At 38.2% G+C, this 20,864-nt stretch overlaps 1 protein-coding gene across 5 annotated transcripts in view; it reads left to right on the top strand.

Annotated features, from left to right (window-relative positions):
* The window catches only part of stard13a (StAR related lipid transfer domain containing 13a), a 53,583-nt gene that overhangs the window by 17,950 nt on the left and 14,769 nt on the right, over positions 1-20,864 (top strand). For 3 of the 5 annotated variants that reach the window (XM_077242270.1, XM_077242269.1, XM_077242268.1), the window contains exon 2: positions 19,313-19,384. In XM_077242270.1, coding sequence (XP_077098385.1) covers positions 19,313-19,384 — 72 coding nt within the window. Of the gene's footprint in view, positions 1-5,141; positions 5,336-13,566; positions 13,704-19,312; positions 19,385-20,864 lie in introns of those variants that run through there. The other 2 variants (XM_077242272.1, XM_077242271.1) reach the window with 2 other exon arrangements.

Below are 20,864 nucleotides of genomic sequence, written 5' to 3'. Positions count from 1 at the left end.
TAGTCCACAGGACACGGGTTTTTTTATATCCGGAGTTTTTCCTCCTGCGTTTTAAAAATAAATCCTGTCCACACATGCTCGGTTTAAAAAAAATCTCTGTCTACATGAAAACGCAAAAACACGCTATCAAGTGCTGTCAAGAGCATGCTAGCGACGCACAATCTGACGTCAAACACAGCGGATAACGGCGTACACTCTGACGTCGCAAGGCAAGAACCCCGGGTTTACTGTCTACATGACAACATTAAAACCGGCGTTTCTGAAAATCCTCACCCTGGCAGGGGTTTTCAAAAATGTTCGGTTTCAGTGACCTGATACTGCGTTTCCGTGTGGACGAATGGCTGAACCGCATAAAAAAAGTCACGGTTATAAAAATATCCATGTCCGTGTGGACAAGGCCTTAGTCTCACTACTTATAATAAAGATGATTGTGTGTTGTTGAGCGTCTGCGAATTACTTTCTGTTTAATTTATGGTAGTTTGCGCGTTAGCTTTCTGAAGAGATATTCCACTACTCATCTTGGCGATGTGTGTTCAGTAGCGCTGTCATATCTGACTATAACATGTCATATAGCCATACAACACACTCTCACACGTTTGTTTTTTAACATTTTGTGAGGAGTCAAATTTAGATGTGCGGTTTCAAAAACCAGATGCATTTACACTTGTCCAGTTCCGTTGGTAATGTGTCTCAGACCACCTCCTGAAGTGATCAGAATTTAAATCCGTGTCGAAAGCATTTCAGAGGGCATTTACACCGGATCTTTCCACGATCAGATATCTATCCAATCTGAGCATAAAGTGACTAGGATCTGATGTATAAACGTTTCATCAAAAAGGCATTGAAAATGTGCGTATGCAATTTTCCACGCATGCATCGGGATTTATAAGAAAATAAACTAGGCATAGCCTAAATATGTGCGCACCGTACGGACACTCTAGAGTCTAGACAAAGGGGTCTCCAACCTTTTTTCATTTGAAAGCTACTTTTAAAAAAAGATAGTGGCCGAGAGCTACTCATGTAATACAATACTTAAATCTCTTAAATAATGTCTCATAACTCTCATATTAACAACTATCTGAACTGTTTTAGACCTAAAAGAGTTTTTGTAGGCCTATATATGTCATCCTTAAATGTCAGAGAAAAGAACAGAATCAGAGATTTTTTTTTTATAGAAAATTGTACTTTGCATATTATACTGTAAAAGCAAATAATTATAGTTGATTTTATTGTGCATCTTAACTAGAGATAAAATGGCATGGAAATTTCATTTCATGATTATAGTGACTAAAATGATCATGGTTATCACAGAATCCTGTTCAAAAAGTACTAATACTACACAATAAAATCGATTCACCAAGTTTTATGTCGAAAACCAGCAAATAAATATAATTAGCATTAATATGCACATTTTGTTTACATAAACATTAAAATAACAACATTAAAAATGATGGCCAGATTTTAAAGGAGTGTCTTTGCGACATGTTATCTACTAACATGTAGCCTACAAGTTCAAATAAAGTTTTGACAAAAAAGATTTGCGAGAAGAAACCTCGCATATTTCAGCCTTTAAATCATTTTTATAAAAAGAATGAGTCAAAAAAGGATAAATTACTGACGTTTACAATGCACATTAACTATTTTTTTTAATAATCTTTTATTATTAATAAAATTTCCGAATTTTATTAATATAAAAGATTCTAAAAAAAAAAGTTAATGTGCATTGTAAACGTCAGTAATTTATATTTTTTTGACTCATTCTTTTTATAAAAATTATGTGTCGTCTGTCGTTGCTATTCAACCATGCACTGCACTCTCCAAAATGACAAAGAACTTTTAGTAGCTAATGGATTTTTTTCATCTCGCTGCGCCTGGAAAAAATGAGCGCTTCGCTTCAATTATGAGCCTCCTACATTTGAAATAACGAACTTGAGCGCGCAAAAGACGCGATATGTGAACGGCCCCTTGGCGAGCTACCTCCAATCAGGCCACGAGCTACCGGTAGCTCGCAAGCGACGTGTTGGAGACCCCTGGTCTAGACCATGCGTATGCACTCTTTTACTGGAGTGAGCAAAGTAATGAAGTTAAACAGAATGATTTAAACTCTGTTTTACATCTGATATACACATTTAGATTAAATATGCTTTTAAAAATTATTAAATAATATTCTTTATATGAATTTAAATAGAAATGTTTGTTGTGGATGTTTGTTGTGCTGCTTTTGAGCACTTTTCCTGTGGAGTGCTGTGTTTTAATGTTTTACCTACATCAAAGATTGCTTGACGGTGATGAATGATAATTCTGTTTTAGTTTGTGTTCTAAATTGCAGATGTTCTGACTGGGTTTTATAAAGGGAAATTTGCACAGGTTCTGGCGTACTCATGGTTTTATAAATCTGAAAAACTTTAGTGCGTACGCTAAATCTGTTTTTTGTGCACAGAAACACTTTTAGGATGAAATCTACGGAAGGTTTTCTGCATGAGGCCCTAGGTGTAAACAGGCCATAAGTGTAGTATCATAAAGATAACCATATTTTAAATTAAAGTCATGCGTAAACTGAGGTAACTTTTCTTTCTTATTGTGTGTTATCGAAAAAGAAAATACCAGTGAGATGTTTGTCGTTTTCACCGCAAGGTCTAGTTATGACATTTTGATTGCGTAAACATGACGAAAATGTCAAACAAACAAAAAACAAACAATGCATTTAACTTCTGAAATGTGATATAATATGTAAGATGGAACTTGATTTCTTCTGTCTAAGTTTGATTGGATCAAAGCATGTTATCCTGTGATAGTATCAGAAAGTTATTACATTTGGATTCTTTTGTATTACTCAGTCCCTCCAGAAAAACGCGATTATGCGATCGCTGAATTCAATGCATAATCAGCCAAAGTCCGCATATTCATGCGGGGGCCGCATTTTTTCAAATACGCCGCACTTTCGCCGCATAAATTGCCGATTTCTATGCAAAATATGCGGGGCTTGCATGATTTCATAATCCTCGCATTTTCGTTGCAAAAAAAGCCACATATATCTTAGCAGAAAGTTGAAAAATGTTGTGTTTGCTTCACACAAGAGCAGCCATTTCCCCCTGTTTCCATGGGAACGTTATGAAGTGACACAATTGCGCGACGGGATAGCTCACAGCTGATGTTATTGCAGAGGCCAGACAGACTCACGGAGGCGATTGACATCTCATATAACTGTGTGTCACACGTTCTATCCTCACATTGTTACTTAATAAACAAAATAAGATAAAATAAGTAGCATCAAACAGAAATTACCCGCACACATGATGGGGTGTTCGAAGCGCACATACAATATAACACTGCAGACAGTTCAACAGGGAGCGCGCAGCTCTTAAAGGGGCCACACCTTATTTACACTCGTTACAGTCTGAAATAAAACAAGATGAGAAATTAAATATTCCCAGCACATTCTATGATGTAGTATGCTTGCTTATCAAAGGAAGTAATAAGAAATGACGCTTTACATTTAGGTTGTAGATAGTGAGAACAGGGTGTTGGGGGAATCACTTTTTTTCTCTTTTTCATCAAACCGCAGTTTTTGCAAGTTCCCGCAATTTCATCGCATTAAATTTAGGGATGGCCCGATACCATTTTTTTTCAAACCGATACGAGTACGAGTATTTACATTTGTGTACTTGCCGATATCGAGTACCGATACCGATATTTCTACCGCAAAAGTAACTATAGGCTCCCAGAAAAGAAGACAGAAGACTATTTTAGAACACAGGTTTGATGACTGTTTTTATTTTCTTCTCTGCTTGTTTTAACAAGTCTAAAAATAAATAATAATGAGTAAAATAATAAATGTATTAACACACAAACCACTGTTTATTTAACATAAAAGCAAGCAGTTACTGCGTGCATGGTCTGACATGACTGAATGCGCCCAAAGTGCGCTCCCTTAATAGTCTAATTCCTAAAAAGCTGACAGTTCATCGCGATCTCACACATCTGTTATTATCAATGAAGCTGACTGCACAATGAATCTTTCATAATATCCAAACTTTGTTTGTTATAATTAGAGGATTTGCCAGCATACAGAATTCAGCACTGAACCAAAAAGTTTTGAGCAGTGAGGGGAGTCTATCTTAAATGCTTCTGATTAGCCATTGCGTTCAAGAAATCAACACACATGTCTGTGATTGGCTACATCGCTCAACGCTGCAAACATGTTATGAATAGAAACTCTGGCCTGTAAATCGTTTCTATTTTGTTTTAGTTGTTCTTCTTGCTTTTCTGCAACAGATTAATGAAAATCTATTAGTTTTAATATGTTGTATTCATAGATATGTCTAGTTTGCGGGAGTCCCGCGAATCGTTTTATTCTCCCGGAACCCGCACACACAGAGTGAGTGCATTACCGCCCGCGCCCGCGCTCGCGCTCGGCCATCAGATCTAGTGCCGCGCCGCACTCTTTTGCGTTGGGAGTGCACGTCCCTATGCCTCAGTTCACCTCGACAAAGCACTCGCGGCGGCCAGTTTCGTTTCGCAAAATGTACGTGGTATCGGGGCGTGGTATCGGCAAATTTTTATGAGTACGAGTACGAGTATATGAGGACAGTATCGACCCGATCCCCGATGCCAGTATCGGTATCGGGCCATCCCTAATAAAATTGCATAAATATCCTGCATATTCCATCGCATTTTTAAAGAAAACAGGCCGCATAATCAAGGATTTTTTCCCGCAACAATCACAAAAAAACTTTTTTCTGGAAGGACTGATTACTAATAATAAAGATATGTCTACAGTATTTCTATAAAACATGTAAAAACAACAGAAATTTAACAAAGTGCTTTTCAGGTAAAAATAAATATCGGTGGGAATTTATCCCAGCACTTGAACGGATTATGTCATTGTCTGGGAACAGGCAGCTGGACGGGTAGCTTCTACATCTGCGGGTGTGTGTGTGTGTGTGTGTGTGTGTGTGTGTGTGTGTGTGTGTGTGTGTGTGTGTGTGTGTGTGTGTGTGTGTGTGTGTGTGTGTGTGTGTGTGTGTGATCTATGGCGCCCTGAAGGTAAACGCACATGGTAATTTTCTCACATGTTCATGGTTGAGGAGGGGGGCGTGGGTCTGAAGACTGTACATACTCCAGCTGTTTGGAGGAGTGGAGGGGAGGGCGGAAGAGAGATTGGCACATACGCGTTACAGTCAGGAGAGAAAGAGAAACATACAGCTGAAGTCTGCGGTGGAGAGGAGCGGCTCTGGAAGACTGATAGAATAAATCACGCTGGATGTTCAACGGGAAACTCCGATATGGTTTTTGGATCTTACCCATGACCACAGCTGCCTGTCGATGCCTAGAGGTACCAGAAACCAGCTGCATCTTCAGTTTACTCTGATGGCTCTTTATTTAACTTTATGATATGCATCATGTTTTTACTCTTCTGTCATTTTTTAAAAAGTTTATTTTTTCTTTTTGCAAGTACACAGAGGAAATGTTATTGCTCAAATCATGCTCTTTTATGTCAGTTATGTTTTAACATCGACTTTTGTCTCTGCTGCTTATTCTAAAATCACGTGGGCTATTTTCCCAGGAGCAAAATCTGATACTTAAACTAAAGTATCCATTTTCTCACCATTATGGCTGCCTAGAAAAAATAAGTGAGATATTTAAGGATTTCCTTTGTGATTTTGACTTATGACTGAGTTTGAATATGGAGGACATGGTCCATACTAATGGAATTTCGGAGTCATGTTTAGTTAAACAAGAAACATCCTTATGATCCCAGTGGATAGATGTCAAATCACTTTAGCATGTGTGGGAAAATGGCATTGGTCCATAAGTGTGTGTGTGTGTGTGTGTGTGTGTGTGTGTGTGTGTGTGTGTGTGTGTGTGTGTGTGTGTGTGTGTGTGTGTGTGTGTGTGTGTGTGTGTGTGTGTGTGTGAGATTGTGTGTGTGTGTGTGTGTGTGTGTGTGTGTGTGTGTGTGTGTGTGTGTTTTAACTGAATGCTCTGATGAGCAATACAGGAACTGTCTGGTGAAACCCCATGGGAGAGGTGTGTGTGTGTGTTAGAAATAGCTGAGATGAAGAGTAAAAAGAGACTGCATGTTTGTGGGAGAGTTTGCTGCATTACAAAGCTCAGAAAGGATCATAGTTTTACTTCTTTGGTGGTCTGAGAGTCAAGTTCACAGAGTTTAACACACACTCATAGACACCAAAGCAGATTTGAAACACATCTAGCTGCTCGTTGACACAATTGATAGTTTCCGAACAGAGGTTTAGATTTAGTTTACTCTTGCATTTTCATTATCCTGCAATTCATGCAATTGCAATTCATGTTGACTAAATTAAATAGCATTTGAGCTTCTTTTTCTTTTTTACCTCTGTCTAGCCTATTCACCAGGTACATTTTATTTGTGTTTAGTGTGTGGATTATGATTAAACGTTTGTACTATGAATCCATTAAGTTTTTGTTAGTCTTGTTGTGTTTTTCCATAGGCAGCATTGACTGATGTCAGTGCTGTAGAGGTATTGTATAGGCTTCTCAGATCTCATAGCCTAATGGGAATACTGTCAAACATTTATGATTCCGATACAGCTTTGAATTTGCTGTAGCACTCGCATTCATGATAGCAGAACAGCTGAACAGTATCACAAAGATTGAGATTACACACACACACATACTCTGCATGGTCTTAATATGTGTGTGTTGAGAATGTATGTGTTACAATAGATTTCATTGGTTGGAGCAATGGGCAATTTGAATACGGCTTGCAACATTTCACCATCATATTATTTATTTTATTTGTTTGTTCACTTAAATCATTCATTACTTGGAAAAAGTATCTAATGTTTTCTTAAATAAGAAATGGTTCCTTTTTACTATTTGAAAAAAAAGCACATTCAATAAAAGTATGATAACAACTAATTTAGCATCCACGTTAACACACATTGTTTATAAGCATGTTCTATATCTTCTGACTCTTTAAATGCTTAAAGGACTTTTTTTCTTACTATGGAAGTCAATGGGGTTACATCAACAGTCTGGTTGTGGACATTCTTCAAAATATCTTCCTTTGTGTATAGCAGAAGAAAGAAAAATGAATACAGGTTTGAAATAACTTGAGGGTGAGTAAATAATGGCAGAATTTTCATTTTTAAGTGAACTAATCCTTTAAGCTTTTTCAAGTTGAGTGGATTCTGATTGGATGTGGCTTGATCAAGATTTTTTTTTGTTCACCAGCTGTAAAATGTCATTCTGAAAGTGATCCAAATGATATTTGTGCTGCTAACGTTTTGAAAACATTATTAAAAAGACCAGATAACCTTTGAACAAATTCTTAAAGGACAATTCCGGCCAAAAATGAACCTAGGGCTAAATAACACATGGGTACCGAGTCGACCGTTCTCTGAGATGTGTTTTCATGATAATCGAATGTACCCAGTTTTAACGTTAGTTTCAGTTTAACCACAGATAACGCTAGTGTATGGGGCATCGAATAAGTAAAAATACAAATCGCTAGTTAATACCACTAACAAGAATCAAAATAGCCCCACACTAACACGGTAGCAATAAATGAGGGTTCCTACCTGCAAACCGAAGCATTGAGAACTTTGTAAGTGTACAGACAGTTTAATAAGAAGATACTTTATAAAGACCGTACACTTCGCGTATATAGGCAGGAGCCATCTTTGGAAAGTCGAGACTGTTTTCCAAAAATGCTTCGGTTTGCAGGTAGAGACGCTAATTATGTTAGTGTGGGGCTATTTTGATTCTTGTTAGTGGTATTAACTAGCGATTTTTATTTTTACTTATTCGATGCCCCATACATTAGCATTATCTGTGGTTAAACTGAAACTAACGTTAAAACTGGGTACATTCGATTATCATGAAAACGCATCCCAGAGAACGGTCGACTCGATACCCATGTGTTATTTAGCCCTAGGTTCATTTTTGGCCGGAATTGTCCTTTAACTTTGAGAGAATCACCCCATGTTACCTGGGAAAGCCGGAATAAAACCATAACTAAAGGAGTAAGTGGGTGAAGAAGAAAAAAACCCAGAAAGAATGCAAAGAGCTGAGAGAGTCATTTGTGGGCCGAGGTGACTTTTAAGGACACAGGACCTGTGTTCTTATATAATCAGAGATCTTGCCTTCTCAATCAAAACAAGAATGCCTTTGATTGTGCCCTGCGCCCTGTGGCATCCAGGCTCTGCGTGGCATCCGTGCCTGCTGCTCTCTCTCATGGCGCGCTGCCTGTTGTCACGTCGAGGTGATCAGGAATGCCTGGGTCACGAGGGGCTGCGTGTCCTGGCTGCTGGGATTAGATGCCATAGCAGCGTAACATGCAGAGGTGATTGCTGTGTGTTTGTTTCTGTGACATTTTTTTTAGCAGCACCACTCTATGGTTTATTGTGTTGAGTTGTGTGACTTTGGCTGACTCATGTTCCGTATGCTGCTTTGCTTTAGATTTATTGTTTTGGGCACCTTTTGTGTTGGTTCGGTCCTTTGGTTCATGGCGGGGGATATTAGATATTAATGGTATGTGTTAATTAAACTCTTGACTTCACAGCAGTTCTTTATTCCCATGCCGTGGACTCAGACCTGCCCAAATTCCCCTCTGAGAGTCTCTTTAAAAGTTCCACAAAACAAGCCCAGTGGTTGGGCTCCGTTTGAGGGCTTCATTAAAAGTTGGTGTTACTATTGATCTGGGAACCGTGCAGTTTTTCTGTAATATTGAAGGCAAGCAGGAAGTTGAGGTTAACTTAGGTTAAAGAGCACTTTTTTATTAGGGGTGTAACATTATATCGATATATTCAATATTAAAATGCAATGATGTTTATCAGTGATGTGAACAACATGTACCACAGTGTAGATGTAGTTTTATCCAAGACTCAGATAAGGTATGGTTCACCCAAATATGAAAATTCTGTCATCATATAATCACCCTCATGTTGTTTCAAATTAGATTTATGTTCATCTTCCAAACATAAATTAAGATGTTTTTTCTAATACCTGAGAGATTTCTGAAATTTGCACTCAAAGTGACAACACACCCCTCATTTAAATCGCCATGTCGCATGTTTAGTTTTAGTAGTATGATGATTCAGAATGTTTTAGATGGTTTCTTCTTATGTAAATAGAGGGAGAGACAGGACATAGTGAGCACCGCAAGAGTCTATGCTTGAAGCTTGTGTGTGTAAGAAATCCAACGAATACCTAAAGTGAAAGCGCGAAGGTACTGCGTGAGAAAAAATGAAAGTTTACTGAGTAATATAATGTATAATAATGCAATGGGGAAATATTTGTGGGTCCTGAAAATGCCAAGTGTCTGATTTTACCAGTAAAAAAGGCATACATTATTTTAAATATATGTAGCCAGTGAAAGAGTGCAAGCAAACTCTTTGTTTTGGCTTAAAGTATTGCAATGGTATCGTATAATGAGCTCAGTATTGCAAATTGTATCGAATCATGACAAAAACTTGTTACACCCCCTACTTTTTATGTATTTCATGTAATGTTAAAAATCAACATAAAATGGTTTGCAACCCATTTTACTTCTATAATTGGACATAGACACTTAAAGATTTAAAAAAATATGTTTTTAAAAGAAGTCTCTTATGCTCGCCAATGCTGCATTTATTTGATTAAATATATAGAAAAATAGTAATATCGTGAAAATTACTACAATTTAAAATAACTTTAAATATGTTAGAAATGTAAATTATTCCTGTTATGGCAAAGCTGAATTTTCAGCATCATTACTCCAGTCTTCAGTGTCACATGATCCTTCAGAAATCATTCTAATAGCCTGATTTGGTGCTCAAGAAACATTTCTTATCCTATCATTATTATCAATGTTGAAAACAGTTGTGCTGTGTAATACTTTGTGGAAACCATGATACATTTTTTTCCAATTATTTTATGAATATAAAGTTCAGCATAACATTTATTTTTATTGAATTTTAAAACAATGTAAAAGTCTGTACTGTCACTTTTGATCAATGTAATGTGTCCTTGCTAATAAAAGTATTAATATCTTTTGAAAAACTAGCTTTAACTAACCTCTAAATGTTTAAACGGTATTGTATTTTTTTTTAGCTAACAACATTTTGGAGTGTTGATTAATCCATCAGGAATTATTTAATTGTGGAAAAGTGGGCATTATCATGCAGTTGGGGGGGAGGGGTTGAAAAATATGAAGGATTGCAGATGTCAGCTGAAAACAAAAGTATTTTTTGGAGATGGAAAAGTTACATTTTGATGTATGATAAAAAAAATCCATTTGTTTATTGTTTCATTTTCTAAAGATATACCAGGGACATTTTAAATTATGACATTATGTTGACTTGATAATGTACATTCAACAGCAATATGACATCCTCTTGATTCACAATTTTCACCACACTTCAGTAGATGTTTAAGACCATCCCAAACGATCATAACAACTCATATATCGTAAAAATTCAAATAATAGCCGAGTCTCAAATAGAGGCCGGGTCTGTTTTTTAGTTTCGGGTTGTATTTAATCTTCTAAAACCCATCAGATCATCCGCTTTTTGGCGGCCACCAAAGCAAATTTGTGTCCCACCAAATACTTTTTTGATCGGTGAGTGATGTAGAATAGAATGACTGCTGCACTTGACAGGGCGCAAACGAGCAGAGAGAGCAAGGCACACTCTCACGTCTTCAAACAACACGAGCGCTGCCTTGCTCTCTCTCCCTCGCGCATATTAATCAAAATCAATTGACGTGATAGTAAAAGGTCGGAAGACCGCAGTTTCACATGGAGCATTTGGAGATTTTTAGAGATTAGAGACTGTAGGAACAACATCTCAAGGAACAACATCTCAACACTAAATTATAAAGGCCTGTCTCATATAGACGCCTTTCTCAAATACAAGCCGGTGCAGTTCGACAATTTGGGAAAATAAAAGCCTGGGCTATTATTTGAAGTTTTACGGTAATATCATGTTTTATGCATGCTAATGTCCATAATTACACAACATTACACTTAAATTGCACTCCCACTTGCATGGACCTATCTGTTGATAATCAACTCCTTGTGTGATTTAAAATCCCAAAGCTTTGTTTAACGATGGTCTACAAACAATGTGAATGATGTGAACAAACAAACAAACCATTAAAGCGGAACAAACAGCCACAGTGGTGACACGGGGGTCTTTTCCTGCCTATGACAGTATGGTCGGCTCCCCCCGCTGAGCGTTGTTTCTTGATGCCAGTGTTTGCACTCTGTAAAAGGGCCTCATTGTGTCTTTCTCTAATTGCTTCCATGTGTGAGCGTGAATCTGAGCGCTGAACTAGTATTGCACGAACATGTAACATACAAGGGATTATTAATGTGTAAGTTTCATTAGAGATGCTCTAAATAGTAAATTTTATATATGTTAAAATCTATATTCAACATATATTTACAGGGCTCCAGACTAACTTTTCCACTGGTTGCACTGGTGCTACCAACTTTCTCAGTTGGTCGCACCAGCATCTGATTTGGTCGCACCTTTTTTTTTTTTTTTTGCTACATGCCATGGGATTAATCAATGCATGCTGATGAATAGTGGTTTTAATGGACCAACGCTAGCAAAGGCTTCCTGGGTTGCAGCAGAAATACCTGTAATATATTAATTATCATTGCCAAATTTCAGGATTTTCATGGATTTTGGACAGTAATTTTAATCTGTAATTTTAAGCATTTTACATTTGAATTATATACAATCTATCTATTTACATTTGAATCATATTCTGTCTATCTATCTATCTATCTAGCTATCTGTCTATTATCATCTTTCTATCTTTTAAAAATCATTAAACATTCAAATGTATGCATTACATTTTAAAAGATTAGAGTATTATAATAAACTGATACAGATTTTTCATTATCAAAGTTTATAGTTGTAACAAAAAGCAGAAATCTCACACTCCTTACCTTCTGCATTTTATAATAATTTCCTTTTCCTCTGTCGAGTGATCATGAGAGTAATCGCTCGACAGAGGAAAATATAACCGCTGAAAAGACGTAGGAGGAAGGGGCTCTGTGTTTCGTGAGACCATTTTTATCATTTTTATATGCCTTAATTCGTGAATTCGTAATCGGCGCGTTTTACCATCAGTGTGCAATGCGCGTGACGTCTACATCCGTCACTAAATAATCTGCACGTGTCTTGTGGAAGAACATTGTAGACGGAACTTCTCTCCGTTAATGTCTATGGCGAGTCACGCAGGCACTGGGCTACTCCGCAGCCGAGACGACCCCGGGATAAAATAGTCCGAATATAAACACTTATTATAGGCGTACCGTAGTGATTCAGAATAAATCAAAAACACGGTTTGGAAAATGGATTCATGATGTAGCCTACTCGTTCATTTTGAACATAAGTTACGGACTGCAGCAGCTGATACAACGGCGTTCTGTTGCTCAAGCGTCCACTCGCACAAATGCGACCACATAACATTTTAACTCGCACATTCTCAAAAAATGGTCGCATATGCGACCAATTCGGTCGCAGTCTGGAACCCTGATTTATGATAGTAGTTGAATAGTAGTTGATTCGTTACTTTATGTGCATATGTTAATGTGCTCAAGGTTGTGATGTCATAACTATAACGATTTCTGAATGAGCAGTTTCAATAATGAGCTCTGTGTTGCGATTGTTAGTATATATCTCCATAGTATCATCTGTTCAAAGAGCCAAAAAAAAAAGTGTCCTTTTACTGCATCCTTTAGAGGAGCAGAGGAAATGACATTTATGCTATGAAGAGATTTTTTCTCTCAGACTTGGACTTGTGTTTGTCAGTGGTATTATTGTATATCAGTAATTCATACCCCTCAGGAGAGAGCTAACCCCTGGGGATTGTGCTGTGGACCCCAGTGTGAGGAATTCCTGTCCTGCTGCCAGGACCGGGCCCAACAGTCGAATGACAATGTTAGATTGGGATTTGAAACGTCAGACAGGGATTTATGTGTCAGCATATTGTTTTTGTACCAATGTAATTGGTGACACATCCACATGCTTCAAAACAGATTTTGTAGCTAGTTTTTGTTCTCTTTGACTAAATCATATGTGAAGATTATTAGACGTTAGCGGAATAGCTTCTGTCAGTAAATGTTGGCATTATCTGCCGGCTCGACTTAACACACACAGAGAACATCTTTCATCATCTCAGCTGCCTGGTGTTTTTTTTCTACGTTGTGATGAATGGAGGAACACATAGAGAGAGAATGAATAGCTTTCCAGAGCCCTTCATTGACCACTGAAATATTTCATAGAAGTCGGGGCCGTGGCGCACCATCATGTGCTCCAGATTTGAGTTGTGCCTATTCCCTCCTCTCTTTCCCAATAATTTCCTATCTAAATTTTTTATTTAAGAAAGTGTGAGTGGTGTTTGCTCTTTGCCTCCATTATGCTAGAATGTTGTGAGTGGTTGCAAGTTTGTTGCTATATGATTGCTGATGTGTTCTCTGGGTGCTGGGAGAGTATTCAGAGTGGTTCCTGAGAGGATGAGCACGTCAACCAGAGGGAGGATGTTCAAAAGCGAGTGAGAGAGGACAAAAGACAAAGTTCAGCTGGCTGAGGCAGCTGAGACACAACTGGAACGTATGCTGACTGAACCAGATTTCTAACTTCTAGAGACCTTGGAGGAAAAGGGTGCTCAGATCTGAGGGACACACATGTTTTCTCTGCATGACGAAGAGATGAGAACAACCAGTAAGTGTGTGAACTGTTAGACTTTATCTACACATGGATGGACGGCGCCGTATGTATCAAGGGTTATGTGTTCAGTGCTGTGTTCTGAGGGAGATTTCTGCAGACTGTGAGTGGTTTCTGTTCAGCTAATGTGTAATTTAGCACAAGTATGTGGAGAATCTTGTGAGAAAAGGATGTAATTGTCGGATTGTGGTGAGGTAATTTCCTGACCCGTCCATTTTTATGGTGGCTTATTTTGAGAGACGCTTTGTTTTTACTCTCTTATTTAATCTCTTGTGGATCATTCTTAAAAGCCAAGTTTCTTCCCAGATTTTGCGCTTTTTTGTTTTCGACAAAGTAATTGTGAAAAAAGTGCTCAATTTGCTCTACAGCCTGTTTCCATTCAATTGAACTTTTATCAATAAAATGGTGTGCGTAGTGACGTCATCCCTAAAAAATGCATTGTCGCATAAGTTTTGTTGTAACACAAAAAAAATCTGCTCGTTTCCATAAATAATTTTGTGTACTGTATATGGCAGATTATACCGTATCTTTCGCATCTCAAATATCGTAAAAAGAGTGTGATTATTTAAATTTTCTAGTTTACAATTTTTTTGATGAGCTAAATACGCTATATCTTTCTCATTCATGAATTTGATCCCAAACTTTATAATATTTGTTTTAATTTAAGTGTCACTTTTTTTTTACTTCGTTATAGACTATTTAGATCAAAAGCCTACTTGACCATCAATCAATACTCAGAAACGGGTGCAGTTGTATTATTTTTTTAGATTAACTTTAAAAATTAATTACCTCTCAAACATCATTCATCCTTATTTTTGCAATGCATCTTATTCTTACCAAATACCAACAGTAATAAAATAATTTTATGTATAATTAAATTATATGAATATAATAGATTTAATGCACCTTTGAACATTACAGAGAAACTGTGCTTTAATGAGAGCAACACCGAGAACATTATTGAAATGTGGTGTAAATGGACCCAGACCATAGACTGTAAAAAAATATGGTTGTAGTGTCCGTGACGTCACCCGTAGGTTTCTGAAGGGCAGTTTTGAAGCCAAAAATGGGTGGAGCCGGCCATTGCCATCTTGGCAGCGCGTCACCGCCAGAGTTGGGTATAACGCGTTACTGTATTCTAATTACTTTTTGTGATAACGCAGTAATGTAACTCATTACATTTAAAATGTATAATTTGATTACAGTAACTGATGTCCATAAAATTCGGTTACTTGCGTTACAAATGTATTGTTAAGAAAAATATAACTAGTAAAATGCATTTCTAATCACGTTTGGCCGGCTGCGTCAGTTAATGAGCATGCGCTTTAATGAATTACCGGAGAACGCGCTTCACATACGCAAGGTCTCTCGCTCTCTCTCTCTCTCAGCCTTGCGCGCGCTACACGGTTTGGAGCAGTCTCTTCTGTCTCGCATGCGCGCTCTTGCTCGCTTACTCTAGATTCCGGGAGATTTTAACTAATTTGCGGGCATCAGGGAGCCGCTATCAATATGCGGGAGACTGTCAAGTAAATCAAGACTGTCAAGAGTTCAAGTAAATGCGCTAGAAATCCGTGCTCATTTAAGGATGTGCGTTTACTGCATGGACGGAGAGAAAGCTCTGACACCTCCATGAATTTTCGTCTGACGGTACATAAGCATATCTTGTCTATCTGTTCAGTGAGAGCATCGGTACCACAGAACGAGTGTAGCCTCTATATCTATAGATAGAAATGGTCAGACATCCCTGAGTGCATGTTCACAGAGGAAAACAACTGATGAACAGCGCTGGTTGTTCTCTCGATACTCGACAACGACGGAATACAAAGGCGTGGGCGAAGGTATAATGTATTAAATTGTATGAAATAATCCGGAAAAAAGTAAAAACAAGGCAGATATGTCAAGTTCGTCAGCTGGAATTAGCTGAGGAAGTAACGTGACGCTAACTAGGGGTGTGCCATATCATACTGTCCACGATAATACCGGTATGCATTTTTACATGATAAAAAAGTGTCATATCGCGATATCAATGATATAGCGCGACGCGATGACGTATGGCGCATTTACGTTCCCTAGCATGCACAACAACAACACCTGTCTGAGCGCGAGAGCAGCCTGTCAGCCTCCGATGACGATTTAGCAATTTCACAAACAGCTTGAGTGTTCAGCGGGGCTGCCGACGCGCGTCTTCTCTCGTGCGCGTTTAGGAGTCGGGACATGCTGAATGGTCTCTTGCACAATCGGGCCATCAGTGCATCGTAACTAAAGTTTATAATTTTCAAGTCTTCTTAATACTTATCAGTTTAAAAATTCAAGCGGTTTTAAACTATCCAGTAAGCTACTCGCACACTCTCTGAGAGAGTTGCACTGCGTGCATACATAGAGTAGGCCTACAGCTCGCGAGAAACTAAAGTTATTTTTCGCGGATTATAACGCTTTAATGGGGGGGAAAACACAAAATTGTGTAAAACTTCCGGTCTTGGTAAGTATACTCATAAACACAGTTGGTAATGTATAAAACGCATGTGACAGTGTGACAGACAATATAATGAAAACAGCAATGGATCCGTGTACTAGCTGTAAAAGTGACAGCAGCCATAGGCTATGCGTCTGTCATTAATGTTGTCGTCAAAACAACAAAAGATAGCTTTAATTGTAATGAATGAGAATTATTAGCCTATGTATTTAATTTAATCAGGAAACAGAACTAAAAGACTATGTGTTATTTTACATTTGATTACTTTATTATGTTTCTGTAGTATTTCTGAATACTGGTGTTAGACCTACACACATTTAACATTTAATTCAAAGATTGAAATCAAGCTTCCTTGTGTTGTGTAAACTCTTAACAACAAAATTACCACATTGTAACAACGCAATGAGTGAGCAAACATTTAGGCGAGATAAACATAACAAAATTTTCAAAAACAACAAAAAAAATTTTATATGGCTATATAGAGAGCCTAAGTCCCTCCCCTCCGCTTCCGCCTCATGGGACCTTATTTCGGAAAAAATATGTATGGTAGTCAATGGCGAGAGACAGCTTATCTTTTTATTCCGTCTGAACTGTGCCCTGAATTACACATATGATGTTTGTCAATTTAAAAGATAATTATGAAAGTCAAGAAAGTCACAGTTTCTCATAAAACAGAAGAGTAACATTTAGTTTTATGTGAAAATCGCTCATTGAACTACATCTCTCGTCTCGCACTATGTACGTCACCAAGCTTGTGTGTGTGCAGTCTGGTACAAAACACACAGGCATGACGGCGTAACGTTACGATTATAACGTTAGACTATAGAAAAAATGACAGACGTTAGCTTCATTCATTGAGAGAAAAGGTATGACGTCACATGCGCGCCTTTTGGGTTTGTAGTCCTTGTAATTACGTATTTTCACAGTCTTATACCTCAACAGTTTTACATCAAACTGCGACTTTCTTGACTTTAAAATGTATATGTGTACGTCATATGTGTAATTCAGGGCACAATTCAAACGGGATCCAAATATTTGCTGTCTCTCGCCATTGACTAACATACAATATTTTTCCGAAATAAGGTCCCATGGTCCACCGGAAGGGGAGGGACTTAGGCTCTCTATAGACCAAAACCACTTTTTACACCAGGCTGTAAACATGTTTTTTTCTGCTGTAAAGTTGGTCATTTTAACATGGGGATATACAGTTTTGCATCCAGCCTCAAGCGGCCAGTCGATGAATTGCAGTTTAACTCACTTCCCTGTTGGTTTCAAGAGAGAGAAGGGGAGGTTGCCGCTCGATCCAGACACAAAACCAGAAAAAAAAAACACAAGGATTCTTCATGCTTTTTACTTGTGTATTTGCTGCTTTTGTTTTCTTATTGATGCTAGTTGTACTGCTTATGAATCTATAATACTTTTTAATGTGATTAAAATAGTTAAATATAGTCATTATATATATATCAATAGTGTGTCCATAAGCATGTGTGTGAGATCAGGTTGAAAGATAAACTAAAGAGTTAAAGGGTTAGTTCGCCCATTTAAGACATGAAGTTGTATGCAATCCTTACCAGCACTATAGCGCATACACACTGACCCACTCTGCTGTCACCTCCCTGGTCAGAGTTCTGGCCGCTGGAAGTTTTTCAAGAAAGTACTCCCGGTTATTTTCCGGGGCCACAAAACTGTGCGTTTTTACGTGAAAAAATGATTTGCGTTTCAAAGCTTGATTTATTTACCACACAAAAAACACGCCGGTCAAAATTCATACCTCAGTTTTAATCGGCACTATTTTCTATCCATTTCTATCAATCCGCGCTGCTGTCAACGTCAACAGTGCGCACGTTCCGATCAGCTGTTGATAGCGCGACTCGCTGACAACATGTCTGACTGCGAAACTTCTGATGATGAAACCAATTTTAGCACAATGTCAGACGGATCATATGATGAAAGTAATTTTAGCACAACGACAAAGGGATACCTTTATGAACCGGAGTATACCGATGCCGAACTTCAGCAGAAGGAGATAGAACGGGAAGAGAGAGAGCGAGAGGACAGAGATGAAGTTGTCCAAGTTGATGCTGGGCCCACAGCTGTAGCAAGAGCCAGGATGAACGACAAATGGTGGTGCACTTGTTCAATTTGTCAAATTATGCCACCAGAGGTTGAAAGCTATTGCTGCCACGAATGGGAACTCATCATGCCACAGATGCAAAACCTATCGATTGACGAGGAGGCCAACGCACCGTCTGTTTGCATTATATCCAATGACGTTTTCCCTGCAATGCTAAATGCAGGTGTCCTGGAGACCTTCTTCTACGTATCTAAAATCAATTGGAAAAAGCGACCCAAACCAGCTGGACTTGACGGTCAGATGTCGGCAGAGTAAGTGTAATCGCTCATGTTGCTTTGTAGTTTTTTATTTAAGAATTTCACGTTGTCTTGACCAGTTGGCTATATAATAGTCTATCTGACTGCATTATTATTATTATTATAATGAGTGGACAGTTATACAATTATTAATTAACACACACGAAAATCCTTTATTCTGGATATTTTAGCTCACGCAGAGTAGCCGATTGCAACCAGCCAAAGCTGTCTCATAGTTATATTCGAAACAGGAAAACGATGGAATCTGAACTTTGATCCCGGCACATCCTTGTGGTCACAGCCTGGGAATTTACAAGTTCGCACCATCGTTAATTTAATACTTTTTACGTCGTTGTCAATCGATTGTGTAAACACTATGGAACAGCTGATGGGAACGTGCGCACTGTTGACGTTGACAGCAGCGCGGATTGATAGAAATGGATAGAAAATAGTGCCGATTAAAACTGAGGTATGAATTTTGACCGGCGTGTTTTTTGTGTGTTAAATTAATCAAGCTTTGAAACGCAAATCATATTTTCACGTAAAAACGCACAGTTTTGTGGCCCCGGAAAATAACCGGGAGTACTTTATTGAAAAACTTCCAGCGGCCAGAACTCTGACCAGGGAGGTGACAGCAGAGTGGGTCAGTGTGTATGCGCTATAGTGCTGGTAAGGATTGCATACAACTTCATGTCTTAAATGGGCGAACTAACCCTTTAATCAGGTTAAACTGCTGAAGAACTGTATCATTTTTTCTTTTCAGAAATCGAGGCAAAGGAAGCATGTGACTGGCTGAGGGCGGCGGGATTCCCACAGTATGCCCAACTTTATGAGGGTAAGAAATGGGATTAATATCTATAAACATAGACACAGATGTCAAAGAATTGCTTGTTGATTCGGTGGCCTCAATAAATGTCTGCAGTGTGGTTGCAGCTGTGAGGTTAAATGACGATAAAAAATCAGGAATGCAGTGAGAGAGTTGCTTTGACTTTGAGATCACACCTATCCCATCCCACCTGAGCTGGGCGGACAGAAGCCAAGCAGTGATCACAAGCTGAATTATTCTTGAATTTCCGCTTCAGACATATGGAATAAAAACTGCATTTATACAGCTGTGTGCTTCATTTGTCAGCACTTTTTTTTTCTTCCCTCTTTATCTTTTCTGGTCATTTTCGGGCCACGCCGAGCTATTTGCAGACTAGAATTTCTATCCGAAGGGAGGAAGAGGTCATGGGAAAAAGTCTTCATTATCACTGCCGGGAAAATACAGGCCTTTGCCTCGGTCTTCCGCTTAGGCCAACAAAGGGGTCGAGAGGATACTGTTCTCTCTGCCGCTCTCTCTCTCTCTCTCTCTCTCTCTCTGTTCCCCTGACTCCTCCTTATGATGCTTTACGTCAATGAGCGATAAAATGTCAACAATTCTATATTTAATGCCGTGTAAATTCATAGCTTTGCTCTCATGAGAAAATGAAAAAGCTCTCTTTTTCCTTGTGAGGTTATTATGCCATTATGACATAAATTAACTCCCAGAGTCCACTGGGAAAATACCTTGGTGTTCATCTTGATCTGTCTCTCCTCCTTTTTGCTAATTTTCTGATTTTGTTTGAGTCATTTCGAGGGAGCGATAAAACCATGGTTCAGTTTCAGAGCTGGTCTGGGTTTACAAAACACTTTACAAAAACCTCAAAACCTTACAATGACTTCAGTCATTACTAGAGTCATCATGCTTTTCACTTTAAAATACTGTCCCAAAGAAGTAGTTATTCCTTCTGAATGATTTGGTTAAACTTGAATCATTACTAATGGGTTACCACGATCTTCACTTTAGAATGAATTATACATAATGCATTATTCACATTATCTATGAACGTAGTTCTTAATAGTCCTCTGGGAAGTATGAAAAAGGGTTTCAAAGTAACCTTGCACCTACATGTCTACTAACTCTCATTAGAGTGTTATTAGAGTATTAGTAGACTGGTAAGGTTAGGGTTAGAATGAGTTGACATATACTTACAAAGTTAATTATAGAATGTCTGTTGGAGGATCGTCACAATAAAAAGATAGCAGATATTAGAAGAGTCTACTAATACTCTGAGAGATAGTTGACACATAGGTGCAAAGTTACTTATAGTCAACAGATTGTTCAAAAGGGACCATCAAAATAAAGTGCTCAATAATAGTTATTGATTAGCTAATAGTGAACTACCTCATTCAATAGAGTTTTATTATTAACTAATTAGATAATCAGAGTTTCTTGTTAATATCAGGTAGGTACTAGAATGTTAATATTGCATTACTCATTTAATCCGTATTAA

This window comes from Siphateles boraxobius, unplaced genomic scaffold (genome assembly GCF_051911475.1).
Source record: "Siphateles boraxobius isolate OS27281-9 unplaced genomic scaffold, OSU_SipBor_1 25, whole genome shotgun sequence".
Lineage (NCBI taxonomy): Eukaryota > Metazoa > Chordata > Actinopteri > Cypriniformes > Leuciscidae > Siphateles > Siphateles boraxobius.
Note: the sequence above shows the minus strand (reverse complement) of the source record. Positions and strands in the feature narration are given on the sequence as shown.